General features: G+C 44.6%; 1 protein-coding gene across 4 annotated transcripts in view; it reads left to right on the top strand.

Moving 5' to 3' along the window:
- The window catches only part of KIF5C (kinesin family member 5C), a 90263-nt gene that overhangs the window by 40517 nt on the left and 25436 nt on the right, over positions 1-24310 (top strand). For 3 of the 4 annotated variants that reach the window (XM_054380885.1, XM_054380887.1, XM_054380886.1), the window contains exons 4-12: positions 841-945; positions 4358-4406; positions 5223-5278; positions 6164-6251; positions 9035-9159; positions 11348-11452; positions 11777-11925; positions 18555-18703; positions 23342-23517. In XM_054380885.1, the coding sequence (XP_054236860.1) occupies positions 841-945; positions 4358-4406; positions 5223-5278; positions 6164-6251; positions 9035-9159; positions 11348-11452; positions 11777-11925; positions 18555-18703; positions 23342-23517 (1002 nt within the window). The remainder of the gene's footprint in view (positions 1-840; positions 946-4357; positions 4407-5222; positions 5279-6163; positions 6252-9034; positions 9160-11347; positions 11453-11776; positions 11926-18554; positions 18704-23341; positions 23518-24310) is intronic. The other variant, XM_054380888.1, reaches the window with a different exon arrangement.

Here is a 24310-nt window from a genome sequence, read left to right as displayed (position 1 = left end):
GGCAAGGAGCAATCACAGAATACATCCAGTTGTAAGAGAGTTCAAAGATCATCCAGTCCAATTCTCGACCCAGGACTGAAGGGCCAACACTAAACTGTGTCCCTAAGTACCAGGTCCACACTCTGCTTGAACCAGGGGTGGTGACTCAATCACTGCCCTGGGCAGATCATTCCAATGTTTGAGAACCCTTTCAATGAAGAAACATCTCCTAATATTTTCTTTACAATGCAACCTGAAGGAGCTACACAGCCAGAGAAATTGTTTGGTTTAGTTAATATTCAGCTCTTGGAAGAACAGAGGGAGGCAGTTGTGCAAATTCACATGTGGAGAGGAGTAGTGTTTGCAAGACACAGTGTTCTGGCAGTAGGCCCAGCAGGCTCAAAGCAGAATCTATGACTCTAATCCCCAAATCCCTGCAACCCAGATTTCCCTGCAGCTTTCTAGGTAGGGAAAGAGAAACAAAACACTTGAAGACTTCTTGTTTCTGTCTCGTTTCCAAATCTCTGATTTATCTGGGAGAAGCAGGCTGTAATTTGTACCTGTGCTTGTGTTGATTCATCTCTCTCTCTAGTCGAGGAGTGACAGTGTAAACAGGGGCAGGACAGCAGGCTTGGCAAACAGTGGAAGCTGTCAGAACAGATAGATGCTCTGTAGGGTCAGGAGTCCTGACAGGTAGATTCCCTGTGTCACCTTTCTGTGCACCTACATGAAGCAAATCCCCCCCGAGGAGCAGAAGCATTCATAGGGGGCTGCTGGAGGAGGGTGTGTTTGGAGAAGGCTCTCTACACTCCTGTGCCTGAGCGAGTTGTTCCAACTTACAGTTTGGTTCTGTGTCCGCAGGGGAAGCTGCACGACCCTCAGCTCATGGGAATCATTCCAAGAATTGCACATGACATCTTTGATCACATCTACTCCATGGATGAGAACTTGGAGTTTCACATAAAGGTAAATGCGGACCGACGCCTTACATAACGGCTGGAAGGGAAGGGAGCTGAGCTGGGTGGGAGATCTGCATTCCTGCTAGGATGGGGTGCTGCAGAATCCTTCTCTTCTGTCTTTTGTAACTCAATTCCCCATTATCTTATTGAGAATATTTGCTAGAAATCATCTAATACAGTGCAGAGCCTGTGATGGCAGTGTGTTTTCAGGTTTGCTAGTCTGATTGCCTTGTCACAGAGTTGTCAGGGTTGGAAGGGACCTCAAGGCTCAGCCAGTTCCAACCCCAATGCCATGGGCAGGGACACCTCACACTGCAGCAGGTTGCTTACAGCCACATCCAGCCTGGCCTTCAAAATCTCCAGGCATGGGGCCTCCACCACCTCCCTGGGAAACCTGTGCCAGTGTCTCACCACCCTCATGGGGAAGAACTTTTTCCTAACATCCAATCTGAATCTCCCCATTTCTATTTTTGCTCCATCCCCGCAGTCCTATCACTACCTGACACCCTCAGAAGTCTCTCCCCAGATTTCTTGTAGGTCTCCTTAAGATACTGGAAGGCCACAGGAAGGTCTCCTCAGAGTCTTCTCTTCTCCAGACTGAACAACCCCAACTCTCACCACACTGATAGACCAGCCAACACTTCACTCTAGCTCCTCCAAAGGCCTCAGCCTCACTGGTTATAACATTAAACACCATTGGTCTGCACGATAGCTGTGAGAATACTGAGATGTTGTTCCTATCTCAAGGATATAAACAATCTGTAGGTTTGAAATGGAGAAAAGATGGTTTGGGGCAATTTGAGCTGAAGTAATTTCAGCTCAAAAGCTTACATATGGATTCCTAGACGGAGGTCTAAGTCTCAATTTGATCAGCTACTATTGCTTTCCATGTCCCTATCTTGATCCCAACCATATGATCTCTCCAATCTGTTTAAATGACCTTCAATTCCTACTGTTCACCCAGTCTGCTGGGCAGCTCCTGGGCAGCTCTCAGCCATGGTGGGGCACTGGTCCATCTGGCAGAGCTGAGGACAGGCTACAGCTTACTTCCAAGCAGACATCAGGAAAATTACCCAGTGGCTTGCAGGACAAATGAATACTCCTGAGTCATCCCTCCCCTAAACCACACAAAATATCCCTAGATGGCTTTGGTAGAGTTGAGTAGTTGAGCACAGGCAGTGTATGGAAACACTGTTCCTTCTCCTGCTGTGACCAGGTGATGCTCTCTGAGAATGGAGCTCCCCTCCTCTCTCCCTCTTGTCCTATCCCTACAGGCTGTTCTAAGCAGTCCCTCCCCAGCCTTCTTGTAGGTCCCCTTCAGATACTGAAATGCAGCTCTAAGGTGCCCCAGAGCCTTCCCTTCTCCAGGCTGAACAGTCTGAATTCTCCCAGCCTGTCTTCACAGGAGAGGTGCTCCAGCCCTCTGATCATCTTCATGGCCTCCTCTGACCCACCCCAGCAGGTCCATGTCTCTGTTGTGTTGGAGGCCCCAGAGCTAGATACAGATTGTGAAATATTGAGCTCCTTAAGAAGAGACTCCTCTGAATTTTCCTAGACATGAGTTCCACAAGAGTGATTCTGACCTCATCACCTGTGAAGCTCTTCTGTGCCTACACAGCAGCACTTGGCTACCAATGGATGGGGACCCCCTTGTATAAGATGTAGTAAATTCCTGTCCCAGCAGAAGATTCTCACTTTATAAATCACATTCTGCCAGCAGTGCTTTCTTTCAGTGCTTCCCTCTCATAGTTGACATTTATGAATATCTTAACAGAAAAGCTGCCTAAATAGCAGTGAATGAGTGAGTGATTATACAAGGAGCTGTCATGGAGAGAAATGCATGTTCTGTCTTTGGGAGCAAGAATTTAACCAAACTGTCACATTCTTTTAATAACTCAGCCAATCTCAAAAATTAATATCATTTTTTTTTCCTCTCCCTCTTTCATATCTCCCATTTAGAACAGGGAGGGGAGCTTGATATCTCCTCTGTGTTAATTCAAAGAACATGAGTCAAGTCTAGGTGGACCAGACTGTTGAAATAAGCTGATCCAGGGGATGGCTTTAAATGGGACGCAGGTGAAGTGAATGCACAAATGCAAAACATTTAATGTTTAAGAGCAGTTGCCACATAGAAAAGTGAACTCATCAGTATATATATATATATATATATGTAAAAAGACAATTTATTTTTCAGATGAGAGAAAATGATGCTTTACTAAATAGCTGGAGTTTAGTGGTAACTAGAATTTAGCCATCAAGGATTCTAGCTCAATAATCCCCGGATAAAGCTTATTTAGGGTTTGGTTAGATATCACACTCCAAATGCATTTCAGTTTCTTGCTGTGAGTCGAATATCCTTTTATTAGGAGTCACTCACTCATTCAAAGAACCATAGTATGGTAGGGGTTGGAAGGGACCACTGGAGCTCATCTAGTCCACCCCCCCACCCACCCACAGAGGGTGCCCAGGATCACGATGTCCATGTGGGTTTTGAACGCCCTCAGAGACTCCACCACCTCTGTGGGTAGCCTGTTCCAATTCTCCATCACCTTGAAATTAAAAAAAGTTGCTCCTCATGGAACTTCTTATGTTCAAGTTTGTGCTTTCCTGTCACTGGGCACCACTGAAGACAGACTGGTCCCATCCTCCTGACACCCACCCTTTCAGTATTGATCAGCACTGGTGAGATCATCCCTCAGTCTTCTCCTTCTCAGACAAAAAAGCCCAAATTCTCTCAGCCATTCCTCATCAGAAAGATATTCCAGTGCCTTCAGCATCATTGTAGCTCTTTGCTGTACCCTCTGCAGCAAGTCTCTGTCCTTCTTGAACCAGGGAGCCCAGAACTCTCCTCATTCATTTATTTTGAGGACAGTTTGTTTTTCTTTCTCTGTTACAGGATAGCTCATTTTCAATTTCTTCTTTGAGACCTAATTCAAGGCAGAACTTTTCCATAGGCTTCATTTAAAAGTTTAATTTCTTATATATTGCCTAGCCTTATGTAGCTTAAACCAGTGAAGGTGCTGCCTACTTTTGTGCTGCTGGAAAATATCAATATACATCTTACAGCTGTGAAACAGGACACTTCTCATCATGCAGCTGTACTGATGTGATAGTAGCTGGATTGATTTGATTCTGCTCAATATGTTTGTCAATTTTGCCTGTGTTATGGGGGAAAAAAAAAGAAAAAAGGTGAAGATAAGATTTGTCTGAAGCTGTTGTTGTGTACCTTCCTGTTGAATCACTGGTAAAGAGAGGAAAATCAATGACTTGTGAAGCTGAAAGATGTAATCCAAGCTATGTGGGAGGTGGGGTTTATTTTTAGTGTAGTGGTTTTTATTTTGGCAGGTATGGAAATGTAGGTATGGAGATTTTAAAATCACCAGAGTTTAAATCTGTGATGTTTCTGATTACTTAATTAGGTTTCCTACTTTGAGATATATTTGGACAAAATAAGGGACCTACTTGATGGTAAGTTTTGCATTTCTTATGTGGCTGAGAGGGTTTCTATTTTTGACTTGGTACAGAGCTTTGAATCAGTGCTTAAGAGGAAACAGTTCTCTTCTTTCAGAAAGATTTCAATTTAAGCTGTATGGCTGGGTTTGTGAAAGAGTCTTCTGATCTTTGACTCTTGTGCACCTCCCTCTGCAGTGCTGCATACCTTGATTATAGATCAGTGAGTGCAGAGAATTTTACAGGCTCCCAGGCAGGAATATTCTTAAAGCAAAACTGTCATTTAATAAAGTGGATAGTGTTCTGTTGAGGATGCTTTGTTCCATTTGGTTCAGCTTCTTCCTTGCTTTGCTTCTTTCAGGTAGAGTTTGTTGAGAGGGATTGATCTCTTGGAATTTGTGTCTCCATATAAGTGTGCTCTGTGTTAATGAAAGTGTGAACTTTGTGTGTTAGTCTGAAGGCAGAAATCCATGCTAATGGAACATGCATTGGAGCTTTTCTGAATTTCAATGAGGCCTCCAGTCTCTTCTGAAATTCTTGCTGCCTTGGCAAAATCCATCTTGATCTGTGCTTGATTCATTAATCCAAGCAATAAGCAAAAAGCTTTTGTCCCATAAAATTAAATGGGAAAAAAAAAAGCAGGTACAAGACTGACAGAACAAGAAACAAGTTCTATGTAAGAGAAATGTTGGTAGTTCAAAAGGAGTGGGAAGCAACTACAATTCTCACTTGCAGATGTAATCAATTCATAGTCTTTGTCTGTCATGCCTATAGCTGACACATTCTTTTCTGCAGAATATTCCTAATGATCTCCATCTTTTTTCTTTTTTGTAGTGTCAAAGACAAACCTTGCTGTACATGAAGATAAAAACAGAGTCCCATATGTTAAGGTACAAGGAAAAATCTGATGCTCCTTTGTTCCTCTTTTCTCACCTATGCATTTATTTACACATTTCCATTAGTATCTCCCAGTGTGTTTGCTGAGATGATTCAACTCATGTTCAGAATCTGCACTCTTCAAGTAATACTGGTCCCTGCATCTAACCAGTTGCCTGAAATATCAGTGGGCTTGAATCATGCTTGCTATATTTTCCTGACTTGAAACATTTACATTGTGGTATTATGGTGTTACAGTTGAAACATTCATGTTCCCATTTCCTGTCAGGTATGAAAGAGAACATCCTGAAGAATTTTCATAGAGTGGTTTGGGTTGGAAGGGATCTTAAAGATCATCCAGTTCCAACCCCCTGCCATGGGCAGGGACACCTTCCACTAGCCCAGCTTGCTCAAGGCCTCATCCAACCTGACCTTGAACACCTCCAGGGAGGGGGCATCCACAATCTCCCTGGGCAACCTGTGCCTGTGTCTCACCACCCTCAGTGGAAAGAATTTCTTCCTAATCTCCAGCCTCAATCTCCCCTCTTCCAGCTCAAATCCACTCCTTCTCATCCTATCACTACAAGCCCTTGTAAAAAGCCCCCTCTTGTTTTGTAGTTTGAGCAAGAAAAATTAATTTGGGTATAGAAACTGTTTTCTGTTGGATATTTGGATTGGACTGAGCCTTTAAGCCTCTGAAAGAACAGAGGCTCTCTTGTGTTATCGTGTGGACTCCTCCTCAAAGTCATGCAAAGGCATGCTCTGGTCCATTGCCTTGCTAATGATCATGTTGGATGTTGATGGTTCTTCTAATTATTTGCTTCATCAGTTGCTAAATAGTTCTCCTGACAGCATTTGGAGTACTGGGACTCTGCCTAAACTTCTCTATTTCTGACTAGGGTTGTACAGAAAGATTTGTATCTAGTCCTGAAGAAGTGTTGGATGTCATTGATGAAGGGAAAGCTAACCGTCATGTAGCTGTCACAAGTAAGTATTCTCTGCAGCCTTTTCTGGGTCCAACTGTGGGTGGCTGGAGCTTCTTAGTAGTGTATTGATTCCTCATGGTCACAAAGTACTCTGAGTTACTTCTGTGAACAACGTAATGATGGACAAATTACAGCACTTGGAAATTAATAGAGCTGGGCCTTGTTTTTACGGCTTCACTGCACAGGGAAGCTTGTGTTGACTTTCAGCTTTCAGAACTCCTCTATTTAATATGTTGTTACCCAGTATTGTTGGATAAAACATCTAAATATGTCTTGTTTCCCATTGTACAGACATTTGGAAATTCTATGTAACTGCAATGATGTTCTTTGTGCTGCAGGGCAAGGACTCAGAGCAATTCACTGGTCAAACAGCCAGCAAAGACTGCAGAGCAATTAGCAGCCTCTGCTTGTTTATCTCCTCAGAGTTATCCCAGTGAAGCAGTGACTTGGACTGAGTTCTAGTGATGCCAAAGAAAGCAAACCTGGAATTAAACCCCATAATAATTACTTCAGCCTCTGCCCAATTTGTTGACATTGTGTTGCAGGCAGTATGGTGACAAAAGGGCAAGGTATTTTTTGTCCTGCTCCCAATTTATACTGGAAAATGTCTTTGATCCAAGCATGTGTCTCAAATCTTGGTGGTGGGGTGGGTTTCTGGGTATAGAGTTTTGGGTTTTATTTAATTTTATTATTTGAGATGCCCTAGGCAATTTCTTTTATACCACCTTTCTACCTTCTTGCTTTGTTAAATACTGTGTTGCTTTAGCTTTCATAGGGTCACAGAATTGTCAAGGTTGGAAGGGATCTCAAGGCTCAGCCAGTTCCAACCCCCCTGCCATGGGCAGGGACACCTCACACCACAGCAGGTTGCTCACAGCCACATCCAGCCTGGCTGCAAAAACCTCCAGGGATGAGGCTTCCACCACCTCCCTGGGCAACCTGTGCCAGTGTCTTACCACCCTCATGGGGAAGAATTTCTTCCTAACATCCAATTTGAATCTACCCATTTCTAGGTTTGGTTTTTTTTTTCCATTCCCCCCAGTCCTGTCACTCCCTGACACCCTCAAAAGTCCCTCCCCAGCTTTCTTTTAGGCTCCCTTCAGATACTGGAAGGCCACAAGAAGGTCTCTTTAGAGCCTTTCTTCTCCAGACTGAATAGTCCCACCTCTCTCAGTCTGTCCTCATAGGAGAGGAGCTCCAGCCCTCTGATCATCCTCATGGCCCTTCTCTGGACACATTCCAGCACCTCCAGATCTTTCCTGTAATAGAGGCTCCAGAACTGGACACAGTACTCCAGGTGGGGTCTCATCAGAGTGGAGCAGAGGGGGCGAGTCCCCTCCCTCGCCCTGCTGGCTATGCTTCTCTTGGTGCAGCCCAGGATGTGATTGGCTTTCCCATGCCTTTGTCATCACACTCAAAGAAATATATTCCCTCTTTTCCTCCCATTGTTTCAGCTGTTCTCTTGAACCCACACCTTTGGCTGTGGTCCTACCTCTCCTTTTTGGTGCATCCAGAGCAATTCTGACAAAAGATGACAGAGAATGAGTTTTACCCAGACTGAAACAGCGAGGGGCAGATTTGGGAGTGTTACTGAAAACTACTTTTGATATTGGAGGAGAAAAAGGGAGTTCAGATAGATGTGAACATTGCTGGGAATGGGGAAAGGTGGCAGTGGGGTTTATGGAAATAGAGAAAACTGATGAGAGAGTGGTTTACTTAATGGTTTAACTTCAGGTATAACATGGCTACAGTCAAACTTCAAATAAGCTGGAGCTGAAACTGTAGGTGCTTGTGTTGTACCTGCAGCCTCAGGGAAGAAGGATTTTTAACTACACAAACAATAAAAATCACCTTGCAATTTGAATTTAAATAATGTGGGGTTTAATGAAAGCTTTTGCTAAACCATAGGATCACAGAATGGTTTGGGTTGGAAGGGACCTTAAAGATCATTTAGTCCAACTCCCTTGCTATTGGCAAGGACATGTTCAACTAGAGCAGGTTACTCAAAGCCAAATTCAACCTTGAACACCTGTTGGAATATGTTGGGATATCTCACACAACTGCTCTGAGTCTCCCTAAATTCTTTTTTTTACTGCAGTTATAAATACTTCTCTGTAAATTCTCTTGCTCAGCTCAAAATTACTCCTCTGTCCAGGATGCTGAACATAAATCCTCATTGTAGTTCTGTGTCTAAATAGTGTCTGTTTTATCCCAGCACTTTGTTGTGTGAGCTGTTTATATTCAGGAAGAAGCAGAAAATGCAGAACCTTTTTTTTCTTACTGTATCTGTGAAATGTTGTTGTATTATACTTAATCTGATTTCTTTTTTTTTGGTTATGTTTATTATTTCTGGTCAAATTTTCTTGCTTCAAGGGAATAAAGATACTTTCAAAAAAGAAAGAATGTTATTGTATTATTCTTAATCTGATTTTTTTTGTTATGTTTATTGTTTGTGGTCAAATTTTCTTGCTTCAGGGGAGTAACAATACTTTCAAAAAAAGAAAGAGGGGGAAAAACCCAACAGATTTTTAGTTTTGTTTTTTTTCTCCCCAAAGCTGTTATTTATCATGAATTTGGTTAATTTGGTAATGTTGGGAGAAAGTAAGAAGCTCATTCTGAAATCCATGAGCTTTAATTTCAGCTCTTGGCATAGACACTGCTGTCTATGTACTTCTGGCTTTGTACTTTTAAATTTGCCTACCCATAGGAACAGCTCTGGTGAAATGTAAATTTCTTGACTGATTTTCAAGTCATTGAAACAAAACCTTTCAAACATGATTGCAGATATGAATGAACACAGCTCCAGGAGCCACAGTATCTTCCTCATTAATATTAAACAAGAGAATGTGGAAACTGAGAAGAAACTCAGTGGAAAGCTTTACCTGGTCGACTTGGCTGGAAGTGAGAAGGTAATCTTGCCTTGTTCCTAAGCTGGTAAATGATTCCAGGGGGGTGACTAAACTGGTGGTGTAAATGTGTAGCTGGGTCTTGCAGAAGCCTTAGGTTATCATTAACTTCACAGAATCACAGAATTGTCAGGGTTGGAAGGGACCTCAAGGATCATCTTGTTCCAACCCCCCTGCCATGGGCAGGGACACTTTCCACTAGATCAGGTTACCCAGAGCCACATCTAGGCTGGCCTTAAAACCCTCCAACCTTCTTTTTAAGTGTGGGGTGGAGAAAAGGAGCAGATCAAAACTATCAGTCTGAAATTCAACCCCCCCCCCCAAAATCTGCAATAGTTCTTCATTGATAATGAAGTGGCTTGAACCAGGATATTTTTATAAAGCTTCACATTTAGTTATGGATCTTTGAAGAAAGCTATTTCAATTTGCTTATATTCAGCCATGCCCTATTTCTAGGTTTTCTGTAATGCTTTCACATATTAGGTCAATGAAATGACAGCTGTTAATGCAGTTCTACAGCTGAAGTCTATTTGAAGCTCTCTGAATGACTCTTCATTGTGATAACTATTTCTACTTTCCAATATAGAAAGGTACTAACCAGAAAAGAACTTCTGTCTCTTTACCAAATGAGTGATAGTATAGAACAGTACCACAGTGGGAAAAAATATCATTTCCCAGTTATTCTGACATCTTCTGGAGTCTTCCCAATTGTTTAACTGCAAATGAAATAAATAGATGCTAAATCTCCTTGTTTGGCAGCACTAGATTTTTTATTCAGGCTGGATGCTTGGTAACTACTGTGCCTGTCAGACTAATAACTTGTGGTGAAGCAATGTCTCTCATTGTGGGCATAGATTTTTCTTTCTGACAATGAGAATTAAAAGGGTTTGATAAGATGGGCACCTTTCAGGTTGCTCCTTAGGGGATGCTGGTTCATAACCCATAGGTACAATGCAGAAGCTATTCACCAAAGTAGTTCATTGTGTTAATTTCTATTATTGCCTATAACACTAAATGTTACATAAAAACTCTTAGTGGTGTTTAGAAGATAAGCACCTAGTCAGGACTTAACTCTCCTCTGTAAATTAATCATATGGTTCATTATGTTTCTTTGAACATTGCACTGACAATTATTAATTAACCTGAAATTAGGGTTTTCTTGGTCTTCTTAGAAGGTGCAGTTGTGTTTCCTTTTATGTCATGTGGCATTTACATGGCTTTATCCTGCTTTCCTCTGTCCTTCCCCACCCACTCTCCCCAAAAAGCAAGAGTTGCTCTCTAAAGTAGTGCTGGTCTCAGGCCACCAAGCTTCTCACCTGGGCTGCTTTAGGATCCAGTTTGTGGACCAGTGAACCTTGCCTTGGGCATGAGTGTGATTGCACTTCTCATGGTCTTGGTCCGTGCAAGCAAAATACAAAGCTGAGGTCACAGAATCCCAGCATGGTGGCGGTTGGAAGGGACCTCTGAAGATCATTCAGTCCAACCCCCCCTGCTAAATCAGGGTCACCCATAGCAGGCTGCCCAGGATCACAATGTCCAGGTGGGTTTGGAATCTCTCCAGAGAAGGAGATTCCACAGCCTCCCTGGGTAGCTTGCTCCAGGGCTCCAGCACCCTCACAGCAAAGAAGTTTCTCCTCATCTTCAGATGGAACCTGCTGGGTTCCAGTTTGTGCCCATTGCCCCTTGTCCTATTGCTGGGCACTGAGAAGAGTCTGGCCCCATCCTCTTGTCCCTCACCCGTTAGCTCATGCTGAGCACTGAGAAGATTTCCTCTTCAAGCTAAACAACTGCAGGTCTCTCAGCCTTTCCACCTCAGAGAGACAATCCAGTCCCCTCAGCATCTCATTTGGTGGCATATGGTGTGGCACTGAGTGTACCTTGAGAACATACCTGTGGAGTTGCCTATTTGCATGGACAGTCTGGTCTGGGAAGTGGTCCTCAACTGTCCTTGGGCTTTCACAGACTTAGCAGCTTTTCCCTGAGCAAAGTAAGGGTTGGCTTGCTTCTACTCTGGAAGAAAGGTGACAGGCTTCCAAACAAAAAGTGCATATAAAATTCTTCTTTTTCTTCATGCTGAGAAGAAATCTTGCTTTGTTTTTCTTCCACAAGCATCTGTAGGTGTTGCAGTGTCTGCACTGTAGCTGTGTTGTTGCAGCAGCACAGCCTGACTGTTGCCTGCTCTCTTTGGTAGGTCAGCAAAACCGGAGCGGAGGGCGCTGTTCTGGATGAAGCTAAAAATATCAATAAGTCTTTGTCTGCTTTAGGCAATGTGATATCTGCTCTGGCAGAAGGAACTGTAAGTAATCCTGTTGTGTGTTGTTGAAGAATGCCTTTTTATTTATCTGTTTCTTTGCCATGCTCATAATAAAATCAGCTTCCCTTTCAATTTAGAGAGAAGGAAATCTTAGCTTTCCAAGCACAAACTGGTGACATTTTTGCTCTTCTGCTGAAGAAAAGAAACTACTTCTCAGTGATTTCACTTGAGTGGTTCTCCAATCTCAGCACAATCAAACCAATTGCTCCTCAGGATTGCATGCTTTAAACCCATTAAGCCTGTCATTGTCAACTCAATCTTCTCTCTCATTAAAAAGTTGCTCCTCTCTCTCCTGCTGTTGATTAGAAAACCCACGTTCCATACCGAGACAGCAAAATGACCCGAATACTTCAGGACTCCCTTGGTGGGAACTGCAGAACCACCATTGTGATATGCTGTTCTCCTTCTGTGTTCAATGAAGCAGAAACAAAGTCAACCCTGATGTTTGGACAAAGGTGAGTCCTGCTTGGCTTTAGCTTTAGTTGACACTTGGGTGTTGTTTTTCTTCTCACGATTCGGGCTGCCATTGGGTGACGAATGGAGGCAGGAACCCTGTTGCTGTGTAACAATGAGATTCCAGAAATGCAGAGAGCAGAGCATCTCAGAAATCCTCCCAGAAGTCCTTTATTGCTGCATTGTAAAATCCCTTGGATTACAGAGTCTCAGAGTCCCATTTACAGAAGAAGTCCTGGGAGCCCTTGACAGATGAAGCAGCTAACAAAAGTCCTGAGCATATCCCTAGCAGCATCCCTACACCGAAGCCTTGGCCAGAAGTAGCTAACTAACAAGCAGAAGTCCCTAGCAGCCCTGACTGAAGCCATTCCTACCTAAGTTCCTAATCCAAGAAAACTATTGTTCAGAGTGGCTGGTTTTTTATACTCTTTGTTGTCAATGCCTTAACCAGTAAAACCCAACCACATGTGTAAACTAAAATCTTTTCCCAATAGGAGGTGCCAGCATGTCAAGGATGTGGCTTCTCCATCATGTTCCAACCCAAGGGTGCCAACGTGAGGCTGTTGTTCTTGGCACACATGGAATGTTATTGTTTTGTTCTACACAGCATGCTAAGGAATTGGTCTGCAGCTGCCCTCAGAGCAGTGGCTGCAACACTTGGGCTCTTCCACGTGTTCTGAGCCAGGCATGCTGAGGGCAGTGAGATGAGCAGGCATTTTAAAATAAGGAGATTATGTTTTCTGGGGTTGTTCAAAAACAGTCCTGGAGAACTTAGGAGGAAACTGTTTCTTTATTCCCTATGGTACCAGAGAAATAAACGTTAATGTTGGCTGGCAGCTGCACCACTTAGAAGCTGCGATCATTTCTCCTGCAGAAGGTACAAAGCATTATCGTTGCTCTTTGAAATGTTCTGGGGGTGATAATGGGACTGGGCAGTCTTCTGTTGGCTGACTCAGTGGAAAACGTTCAGGTTTATCTGATAATGCTCTTGCTGCTTTTAAGATGTCTCCTTCTTGAACAGCAGCTCAGTGATTATTGTTAGAGTTGTAAAAAAAAAAAAAAAAATAACCATTAAGAAAATTGAAGGCTGTGGACACTGTGTAAGAGTGACAACTTTGATAGAATCACAGAACATTAGAGGTTGGAAGGGACCTCCAGAGATCATTGAGTCAAATTTCCCTGCCAAAGCAGGGTGGTCCACACAGGAATGCATCCAGGTGGGTTTGGAAAGTCTCCAGAGAAGGAGACTCCACAACCCTCCTGGACAGCCTGTTCCAGGGCTCTGTCACCCTCACTGTAAAGATGTTTCTCCTCATGTTGAGGTGAAGCTTTCTATGTTCAAGTTTGTATCCATTGTTCCTTGTGTTATTATTGCACACCACTGAAAAGAGCCTGGCCCCCTCCCCTTGACACCCACCTCTCAGCTATGGATAGACATTGATCAGATCCCCTCTCAGGCTTCTCTTCTCCAGACTAAACAGCCCCAGGGCTCTCAGTCTCTCTTCCCAGGGGAGATGCTCAAGTCCCCTAAGCATCCTTGTGAAGAATCTTAACAAGTCCTCTGAAACAAACAAGGATAAAATAAGTGTGGAAGAATTTCTTTACTGAAAGAGTGGTCAGGCATTGGAACAGGCTGCCCATGGAGGTGGTGGAGCCACCACCCCTGGAGGTGTTCAGAAAATGAGTAGACATGGCTACTCCTGTAGCATGGCTGTGTCCTTCCTTCACTGCAGAACTCTGAGCCACTCATCTAAGTAACAGCATGCAGCAAAAACTTCCCAAAGGAACTTCCCAGGTCACTGCAGCAAGTTTTTTATGGAAAAAGAGTGTGGAAGGAGGAAGTGGTTGTTAACATGTAACTGAGTGAAGGGTGGCTGTGGGGTTTTAATTCACCCTTGTATGATGAGCATAAGTGTAAGTTATTGAAGATAGGAGATTTTAATGAAATCCCATCTATGAACTCACAGAAATGGTGACTGATTGCAAAGATGAAGATGCAGGAATTAAATAAGGAGTATTAATAATTCTGAAGCATAAAGAGCTGCACATTTTTTGTTGACAGTATAAGTGTAAATGTGTCGATGGTTCACAGTCTAAACCTTCCCACGTCCAATTTTCCACTGCAGGTGATTTCAGACAAGCATGACTCTTACACCTCTGTAGAACAGAAGAGCAATCCCAAAGTTTCTGCTGATTCACTCTGATTCACTCTGGATAAGGCTCCAGGGCACTAACACAGCCACAAGGGACATTTAATTTTAAATAGATGAGTAGGTACTGTGTTAGGTTTCAGTCTGCTTGCTGTTGTGCTGAGCTCTCTCTGCAGGTACAGTGTGAAGTAAAAAGAAATGTAAGCAGCATTTGGATGTTAGAAGAAACTTCTTCACTCAAAGAGCTCTCAGACACTGGAACAGCCTCCCCAGGGAGGTGGCTGAATCCCCATCCCTGGAGGTATTTCAAAGCCACAGACATGTGGTGCTGAGGGGAATGATGTAGCACCAGACTTGGCAGAGTTAGAGAATGGTTGGACTTGATGTTCTTAAAGGTTTTTTCCAACCAAAACAATTCCAGGATTCTCTAATAAAATGTAGTGGCTCAGACGAAGTTGATAATAAGGTCATGAAACTCTTGTTTCATTTTTTACAAACAAATCTGGATTAAAAGGGGTTCACTTTTGCTCTGTGATGTGCAAGTGCTCCAGGATCTCTGGGGCAGTTGTATGCTTGGGGACTTGAGCAAGTGTGTGCAGAGGAAGTCCAGTTTCTGTGTTATTTCAGTTTACCTTTCTCTTGGTTTCATTTCTCTTTCCAGTAACTGGTAAAAGTTGCCTTTCTGTTTGGAGCAAAATAGTTCTCAAACTGACTCTGCACATCCTGGCTGGCAGAGCATAAAGTGATGTGACATAGAATCATAGCATTGTCAGGGTTGGAAGGGACCTCAAGGATCATCCAGTTCCAACCCCCTTGCCATGGGCAGGGACACCTCACACTACAGCAGGTTGCTCACAGCCACATCCAGCCTGGCCTTAAAAACCTCCAGGGATGAGGCTTCCACCACCTCCCTGGGCAACCTCTGCCAGTCTCTCACCACCCTCATGGTGAGGAACTTTTCCCTAACATCTAATCTGAATCTCCCCATTTCTAGTTTTGCTCCATTCCCCCCAGTCCTATCAATCCCTGACACCCTCAAAAGTCCCTCCCCAGCTTTCTTGTAGCCCCCTTCAGATACTGGAAGGCCACAAGAAGGTCTCCTTGGAGCCTTCTCTTCTCCAGACTGAACAGCCCCAACTCTCTCAGTCTCAGGCTCCGGAACTGGACACAGTACTCCAGGTGGGGTAAACACTTATCTAGGAAGAGGAACATTTTGTGTCGGTGTGAGCTGAAATTCCCCCCCCACCAACAATAACCAGGCTAGCTCAGTCTGGAAGCAAATGAAAAGCTGTATTTACAAGCAGATGAAATGCAATGAATATGTACAAATATACAAAATTCACAACATTCACAAATATATACAATCAACAGAAAAAGCACAATCGATCTCCCTTTGCTTCCCCCCAAGGGGACCCTCCCAAAGGGGCCTCTCTCTCTCCAAGAGCTTCCCCCCCAGACCCCCCTGGACAGAGAAGCAGAGTTAGTTAAGCAGAAAGTTGTTAACTTAGCTGCCAAGGTCAGTACGTGTTATCTTCAGCCAGAAGAGAAGAAGAAACAGCAGCCAGACAGCCCAGCAACTGCCCCCACTGCCGAACGCAGAATGTGCAGAGTGCCTACTTTGTTTTGGGTAATAGTTCTTAAACATTTCTATCTATCCAATGGAAGTGTTTAGAACAATCAGTATTTTGCTTTCCTACACCCAATAGTGACTTATTTACATTCTTTCACTTTCTCTGTTCTGAACTTTGCAAGGAAAAATTAAAAAGACAGTTTCAAACCATCACACATTTTTAGGATGTTCTTCACTAAGGACTAGGATGTCAGCTAAAAGGACTGGGAAAATGGAATCACAGACTGATTGGTGTTGGAAGGAATGTTTCAAGGTCATCTAGTCCAAGCCCTCTGCCATGTGCAGGGACATATTCAGCTAGAGCAGGTTGTTCAGGACCCCAGACAAACCTGATCTGGAATAGTTCCAGGGATGGGGCATCTATCTCCTCTCTAGGTAACTTGGGCCAGGGCCTCAGCACCCTCAGTATTAAAAGTTCTTGCCTTCTCTTTAGTCTGAACCTCCCTCTTTTAGTTCAAACCCATCACCCCTTGCCTTGTCCCTACAGGCCCTGCTCAAAAGACTGTCCTCATCTTCTTCTAGGCCCCTCTTAGGCTAAATACTTTGTGAGAGTGCTTGGGTGGGGTTTTGGGGGGGATTTTCGCTTGCTGAGGAGCTGTAGAATTGGGCTGAAATGGGAATTCCTCATAGAGAACTTTGGATTGTCAGAAAGGAAGCCAAGCAGGGGGACTGGTGGTGTGCTAGACCTGCAGAGCAGCACACACCCTGCACATACTCAGGGCTGGTTGTTAGTAGTTGGGATGGGAGCCTTGCTGCCTGCAGGAAACATTTTCTTTTCCAGGCTCTTTGGCTGTGCTGTTTCATTTTTCTGATGTGAGAGTAGTAAGGGCATGAATATCATTAGAGGGAAGGTCTATTATGAGTCATGGGTGATTACTGGTGCCCCCATCTTTCCTAGCAAGAAAGAATTATTTCACCATTAAAGTAAGTTGTTAGGAATAAAATTCTTCTTCACAGACCCACTTACACTAATCAACCACGTGCCCCTCTCTTACAGGGAGTCACTTTCTTCTCTTTCTACTCCATCTTTCCTTGTGCTTTTACATTGTTATTCATTTTAGGTGCTCCAAAGTACTTCATCCATCACTATAGAGTAATGCAGCTGATAAACATTATGGTGTGGCATAGTTTTTTTTTCTCCTAGTGCACTTCAGTGAGTGGAAGCTTGAGCCATGCTTTTGGCAGAGCCAATATGTAAAAGCCACTGCATATTTTAAAAGTACAAAGTTATTTCAGAATCTTTCTGAGGTAATAAAACTCCTGCTTGCCATATAGAGCAAAGCACTGGAGCAGAGTTTGGAGTGTGGGGCACAGCTACAGAATCATAGAATGGCTTAGATTGGAAGGGATTAGAAGAGATCATCTACTCCAAGCTCCCTGCCATGAGCATGGACATAGACACAGAATCATAGGATGGCTTAGGTTGGAAAGGACCTTCCAGGGTTTTTAATGATTTGCCACATTTAAAGGATGCCTTTAGAATCAGGAGGTGGAACTGTGAAGAAAATAATGAAGCCCATGTGTCTGTGGCCCATTCCTAGTCATACTTTCTTGCATTGACATTTCAGCCCACCCTTTACAAACTGATGCAGGAGGTTTGTCTATTATTCATAGATGCATAGAGTGGAATGGCTTGGGGTGGAAGGGACCTTAAAGATCATCTGGTTCCAACCCCCTGCCGTGGGCAGGGACACCTCCTACCAGCCCAGGTTGCTCAAGGCCTCATCCAGCCTGGCTTTGAACACCTCCAGAGGGGGGCATCTACAACCTCCCTGGGCAACCTGCTCCAGTGTCTCACCACCCACACTGGAAAGAATTTCTTCCTGATCTCCAGTCTAAATCTGCCCTCCTGAAGCTTCAATCCATTGACCCTCATCCCATCACTACAAGCCCTTGTAAAAAGCCCCTCCCTAGCTTTCTTCTAGGCCCCTTTCAGATACTGGTCCTTAGCCTCTACTTTCTTCAGTAACACTGGAGTCTTTGGAGGGACTCAGCAGCTGAGCAGCAAAGGGCAAAGATCTGAAGGCTTCTTAATTCAGACTGATTTGTTTGTTTTTCTTTTTAAATGTGGATTTGCTAGAGTAGGTGCTCTGCATTGTTTTCTGCTCACTAGGCACTTTCTAGTGCAGTTGTTTAGTTTCAATTAGAGCTAAGCACTTTCATGATAAAGTGGTGGTGGTTGTTGTTAGAAGGATTAAATTCGATGGCATTTTTGCTAGAGTTGCAGTAACTCCTGAGCTTGCTTACAGTGGCACAGGCACGAGTTCAGGCTCCCTTCCCACTGAGAGCAGTAACCAGTTACCTGGTGGTGACCAGCTATTCTCCTCCTTCTCTTCCTTCCACTCCCAAACATGTATTTGAAAGCACAATTTGGCTCTCAGGAGTGTCCATATCTCTGTTTCACTGTGTGACATCCTTCACGCTGTGAAGCTTGAATCACAGCTGAGATTTGCTGCATTTGGTGAAGTTCAAAGGATGGTTGTTAAGGGATAGAGCAAGCCCATGGTCAGAGGCTGGTGTGGGGAACTCTGTGGTGGGTCTCAGGCTAGGAGGAGCAGCGAGGTGACACTTAGCTAGCAGAGCAGTAAGTCCTTAATCTGAGAACAGTTTCCAGAGCTGCTGTTTTTGAAGGAATCTGAAGAGGCAGATCCATTTCTGCTCCAAGTCACTGACTGCTGAAGTTTGATATGGAAACGTTTCTACCGCGGCTTCTAGGCAGTAACAGTACTGAGGGTCTGAGGGAAAAAAGGAGTTGTGACATTGCACTTCAGAAAATAAATTACAGATGTTGTTTTCCTGTTGTCTTGAGATAAGAGTTGCAGAGCACCTGACACCTGGTTTCGTTGCACAGGGCTAAGACGATCAAGAACACAGTGTCTGTGAATCTGGAGCTGACTGCAGAGGAGTGGAAGAAAAAGTACGAGAAGGAGAAGGACAAAAACAAGAGCCTAAAGAATGTTATCCAGCATCTAGAGCTGGAACTCAACAGGTGGAGAAATGGTAAGTACCACAAGGTGGCAATGAGTACAGGTCTTAAATCACAGCAGTCACGCTAGTTCCAAGCTCACCATTCAAGAGCTGTAGCTTTATAAGAACTGCAAGGTGAAGAAGCAAAAACCAGGGAAACCAGGAGCAGCCATATGCAGAAGGTACCATTTGAAATGCCAACACTAGCATGGTATCAGTGTGGAAAATACAGGAAGGCATCTATGATTTGTAGTAACATTAGCAATATTAATAAAGAAAAGGTAAAAATATCACCGTTTTGAGGGGGAGCTAAAAGAACTCTGCTCTTTAGGCATGAAAATTGGTTCCATTATGCTTTAGATCTGGGGCTTATTTTTTATGATTGAGTTTAACATTAGATTAATTAATCCATTAGTGCAATGATTAGGAGTCTCATCTGATTAGAAGATTGACTACTTGTCTCCTTCTGTGGCTTCTAAGTGAAATTTATGTGGAGAGCAGCCAATTTTCTGTTTAGAAACACAGGGACTTGCTCCTCAGGGTAGGCTGTACACTGAAGTGTAGGATGGTAGAAGAGGAAGAATACTTCCAGTACCTGAAGGGGGCTATGTGGAAGCTGGGGAGGGAGTTTTTATGAGGGCTTGTACTGATAGGATTAAGGACAATGGATTTGAGCTGGAAGAGGGGAGGTTGAGGCTGGAGATTAGGAAGAAATTCTTTCCAGTGAGGGTGGTGAGACACTGGAACAAGTTGCCCAGGAAAACCCCTGGAACCCTCTCCCTGGAAATGTTCAAGACCAGGTTGGATGAGGCCTTGAGCAACCTGGGGAGGTGTCCCTGGCCATGGCAGGAGGTTGGAACTAGCTGATCTTTAGGGTCCCTTCCAACCCAAACCATTCCATGGTTGTATGATTTTTATACTTACATACAAATAAAAAAAAATTATTTCATCTGAGGCATGAACAGTTTCCTCAAAGTCATCTTTGCTTTTCACTTTTATTCCATATGTTAGAAACCCAAAAGCCCAAATAAAACACACAAACACCTGATGAAACAACAAAGAATTCCCCAACCCAAACAAACCAACCCTTGCACCCTGAAATCCCAGCAACCCCTTGACAGTAAACCCCTGATTCCTTGGAGTCATTTTTCTTTTCTAAATTGCTTGTCAGCCTCATGTTGATGCATCTTGCAGTTCAGCAGTGTGTCACTCTTGCAAACCTGGAGCATCCATAGCCAGAACAAATCTGTGATTTAATTATTAGTCACCATTTGTTTTGTGCAGTCAAGTCTGCTTTTGAACATCCTGGGTGAAATCACTCCTTGGAAGATAATACCTGACCTTTATGGGTGCAAAAAAAAAAAAAAAAAAGGATAATAGAATAGCTTCCTGCATTCAGCTTGCCTTTCAGATGAGATGGTTACCTAATGATTGTGCTCCCTGCCTTTCTCTGGAGACTCCAGCCTGGGGAATCTTTCCCTTATCAGCACTGAGCAATTGCTATGGAGACGCTCAGGCATCTGGTGGTGTTGGGGAGTGCTGGGGATTTATAACCTGCTCACCTTCTGCCTCTTGCATTCCCTGTTTGCTGAATGTGATGACTTTAATTTCCTTCTCACTTTAGAAACACTTTTTCTTTAGAAAACCCTGCATGGATCCTTTATGTGTAAGCAAGCTCTGACAACGTGCCACCTCTGTTTTGTCTAAATAACACACACCTCCTCATCCCCTCCCTCTGTCCTGCTTTCCTCACCCAGCAATACATCCAATTCATTTCAAATACTATTGATTTCTTGTCTGACCTTCTGCAGTTGCTTTGTTTGGAAGGAGATTCAGTCAAGGGAGGCTCTTTACGAATGAAAGCCTGGCAGAAATTGCATCTGGAATATGAAATGCAGGATGGATGCATAAATATTCCACTGGTGTTGTGTAGCTTATTCCATAAATTTACAAAAGAATATACAACATAAAATTGTAGCAGGGAATGGGTGTGCCCAGCTCTCCCTGCAGCAGGATTTCAGCAGCCCTATATCCAAGTGCAAAATGTGCTCTTGCGTTGTTACAGGTTGTTCTTGTCCAATGAATGAAAAAGCTATAAAGATTAATTTTGGGAGGCTCCTGATGGATTCTCCTAAGCATCATTGCCCCTGTGTGCAAGGTCTCACAGCCTCACCAAGCCCACCTTTCCCAGTCTGCTCCAGGGAAACACAACAATAAAGAATCAATTCATATTTTACTCCAATAATATAAAACATCATCAAGCTACCAGTGATAGAGCAAAAAGTGTTTTGAGTGAAGCAGTTTTAGAGAGCTTGTGGTGCTTGATTTCACATTACCCTTTTTCATGCTTTAAGCTTGAAAAACTTCTCTTCTCTGTTAGTTGGCTGTGCTTTTCCAAGCCCTGTTTTGTTTTGCTTTGGGCCCTGAACTACCCTTCTTGGGTATTGATGTGTTTATCCTCTTACCTTGTCTCCCTGCCAGTAAGATAAATTGTGCCTCTGCTGTTTTGGCCAGAGGAATGCTTTATGGGTCTAAAAAATTGCAGCTTTTCATAGAAAAACCCACCTCGAGTGCTGCAGCCAGTTTTGGTGTGCACAGCATAAGGAGGACATGGAACTGTTGGAGTGAGCCCAGAGGAGGGCCACAAAGATGATCCAAGGGCTGGAGCACCTCTACTATAAGGATAGTAGGCTGAGGGAGCTGAGGGTGTTCAGCCTGGAGAGGAAAACACTCCGGGGGACCTTAGAGCTGCCTTCCAATAAGAGATCCTACAGGAAGGCAGGAGAGGGACTTTTCATGAGGGTGTTTAGAGACAGGGCAAGGGGGAATGGTTTGAAGCTGAGGGAGAGTAGGGTTAGAGTGGAGCTTAGGAAGAAATTCTTCAGTACGAGGGTGGTGATACTCTGGAATAGATTGCCCAGGGAGGTTGTGGATGCCTCCTCCCTGGGGCTGTTCAAGGCCAGGATGAGTGAGGCCTTGAGCAGCCAAGTCTAGCAGGAGGTGTTCCTGCCCATCGTGGGAGGCATTGGAACTAGATGATCTTTAAGGTCCCTTCCAACCCAAACCATTCTGTGAATCTATGAAAAAGACTAAACCTGTTTGTGGAGAAGGGTTGGATGTAAGCTGCCCACAGCTCAAGCCACACAAGCAGCATCTAGCAGCTCAGAGAATCTGTTCATCAGACTCTAATGAGAGCAGATTCAATTTCTGGCATGGATGCCTTGCCTGTCCCTCTTCACTGAGCTGCAGCAGGCTCGTAATTGCCATGCACCACTGTTACACGAGACAATAGTACTCTGAGAAGAGGGTGGAGAAAGGAAATGTGTAGGGAGAACATCCTGTCTGGTATGCAGAGGCAACATCTGCACATTGGTGTATGCACTTTCATTTGAGCTGTGAGGAGGCAGGGGGTGAAGATCGTTTGAGATACTGCTTCTTGCAGTCCTGCTTCTTGTCCTGATGCTCTTGCAGTTCATTGTGGGGGAGGGAGCATTGATAAGGCAGTTGGAACACTGCAGAGTCAGAGACATTGAATTACCAGGTCAAAAAGCAGGGTTTATTTCATCCTTATTTACACATAGAATCATAGAATTGTCAGGGTTGGAAGGGACCTCAAGGCTCATCCAGTTCCAACCCCCCTGCCATGGGCAGGGACACCTCACACTACAGCAGGTTGCTCACAGCCACATCCAGCCTGGCCTTAAAAACCTCCAGGGATGAGGCTTCCACCACCTCCCTGGACAGCCTGTTCCAGTGTCTCACCAACCTCATGGGGAAGAATTTCTTCCTAACATCCAATTTGAATCTCCCCATTTCTAGTTTTTTTCCCATTCCCCCCAGCCCTGTCACTCCCTGACACCCTCAAAAGTCTCTCCCCAGCTTTCTTGGAGCCCCCTTCAGATACTGGAAGGCCACAAGAAGGTCTCCTTGGAGCCTTCTCTTCTCCAGACTGAACAGCCCCAACTCTCTCAGTCTGTCCTCATAGGAGAGGAGCTCCAGCCCTCTGATCATCCTCATGGCCCTTCTCTGGACACATTCCAGCACCTCCAGATCCTTCTTGTGCTAGGGGCTCCAGAACTGGACACAGTACTCCAGGTGGGGTCTCACCACAGTGGAGCAGAGGGGGAGAATCCCCTCCCTGGCCCTGCTGGCCACGTTTCTCTTGCTGCAGCCCAGGCTCTGGTTGGCTTTCTGGGCTGCAAGTGCTCACTGCTGGCTCCTGTTGAGCTTCTCATCCACCAGCACCCCCAAGTCTCTTTCTTCAGGGCTGCTCTCAAGCCAGTCCCTGCCCAGCCTATATCAGTGTCTGGGATTGCCCTGACCCAGATGCAGGACTTTGCATTTGGTCTTGTTGAACCTCATGTCACGTCTGTTAATCCATGGAGCCAATCCCATCTATAGAGGGCTTGAGTGAAAAGAGAGCCAGGAGTTGAGGACTTTAATGACAGCCATTCAAGCATTTCTAACCATGGAGGTCACCTTTCTAACGAGGATGGTCATCCTTCCACACCTACTTCTACCTCTCATTTCTATGTGTGACAGTTGCCTGCCCTGTACAGCTGGCTACAGCCCTTCTTTGCTTTGCTGGCTGCCTCTCAGCATCCCTGAAGGGCCATCCCTTGGACAACTTTCTCTCTCAGCCCCTGATGACCTTTGATTTTGTGTCTGCAGGAGAAGCTGTGCCTGAAGACGAACAGATCAGCGCGAAGGACCAGAAGAACCTGGAGCCTTGTGATAACACCCCGATCATCGACAACATCACTCCTGTTGTTGCCAGCATCTCCACAGAGGAGAAGCAGAAATATGATGAGGAGATTGCCAGTCTCTACAGGCAGCTGGATGATAAGGTGTGGACATGTGGTTTGACTCCATTCCCTGGGTGTAAATGGCAAACTAAGCCAGAATGGGTGGGTAGGGTAGGGGGCATGTCTCAATTTCTACAGCACAATGAGCTGAAAATGTCCCAAGGTTCCAAACACTATCACTGCATAAAACTAGATCATGTCCAAAGGAGGGCAACAAAGCTGGGGAAGTGTCTGGAGCACAGGTCTTGTGAGGAGCAGCTGAGTAAACTGGGATTGTTCTGCCTGGAGAAAAGGAGGCTCAGGGGAGATGTTCTGGCTCTCTACAATGTCCTGAAAGGAAGCTAGAGCCTGGTGGGGGTCAGTCTCCTCTCCCTAGGAACAGGGAGAAGAGAATGGTGGTGAATGGTGCCACTTCCCTCCTACCCTCTAACAGATCAACACCTGCGCCAGTCGCTAGTGGTGTCCCCCAGGGATCAGTGTTGAGCCCAATCCTGTTCAATATCTTTATTGATGATCTGGATGAGGGGTTGAGTCCACCATTAGTGAGTTTTCAGATGACACCAAGCTGGGAGCAGATGTTGATCTGTTAGAGGGTAGGAGGGCCCTCCAGAGGGACCTTGACAGACTGGACAGATGGGCAGAGTCCAACAGGATGGCATTTAACAAGTCCAAGGGCTGGGTGCTATGCCTTGGCTACAACCCCATGCAGAGCTACAGGCTGGGGTCAGAGTGGCTGGAGAGCAGCCAGGCAGAGAGGGACCTGGGGGTGCTGGTTGACAGCAGCTGAACATGAGCCAGCAGTGTGCCCAGGTGGCCAAGAAGGACAATGGCATCC

This window comes from Indicator indicator, chromosome 5, assembly GCF_027791375.1.
Source record: "Indicator indicator isolate 239-I01 chromosome 5, UM_Iind_1.1, whole genome shotgun sequence".
NCBI classification, from domain to species: domain Eukaryota; kingdom Metazoa; phylum Chordata; class Aves; order Piciformes; family Indicatoridae; genus Indicator; species Indicator indicator.
The sequence above is the reverse complement of the archived record's forward strand: the minus strand, read 5'-3'. Positions and strand labels throughout refer to the sequence as shown.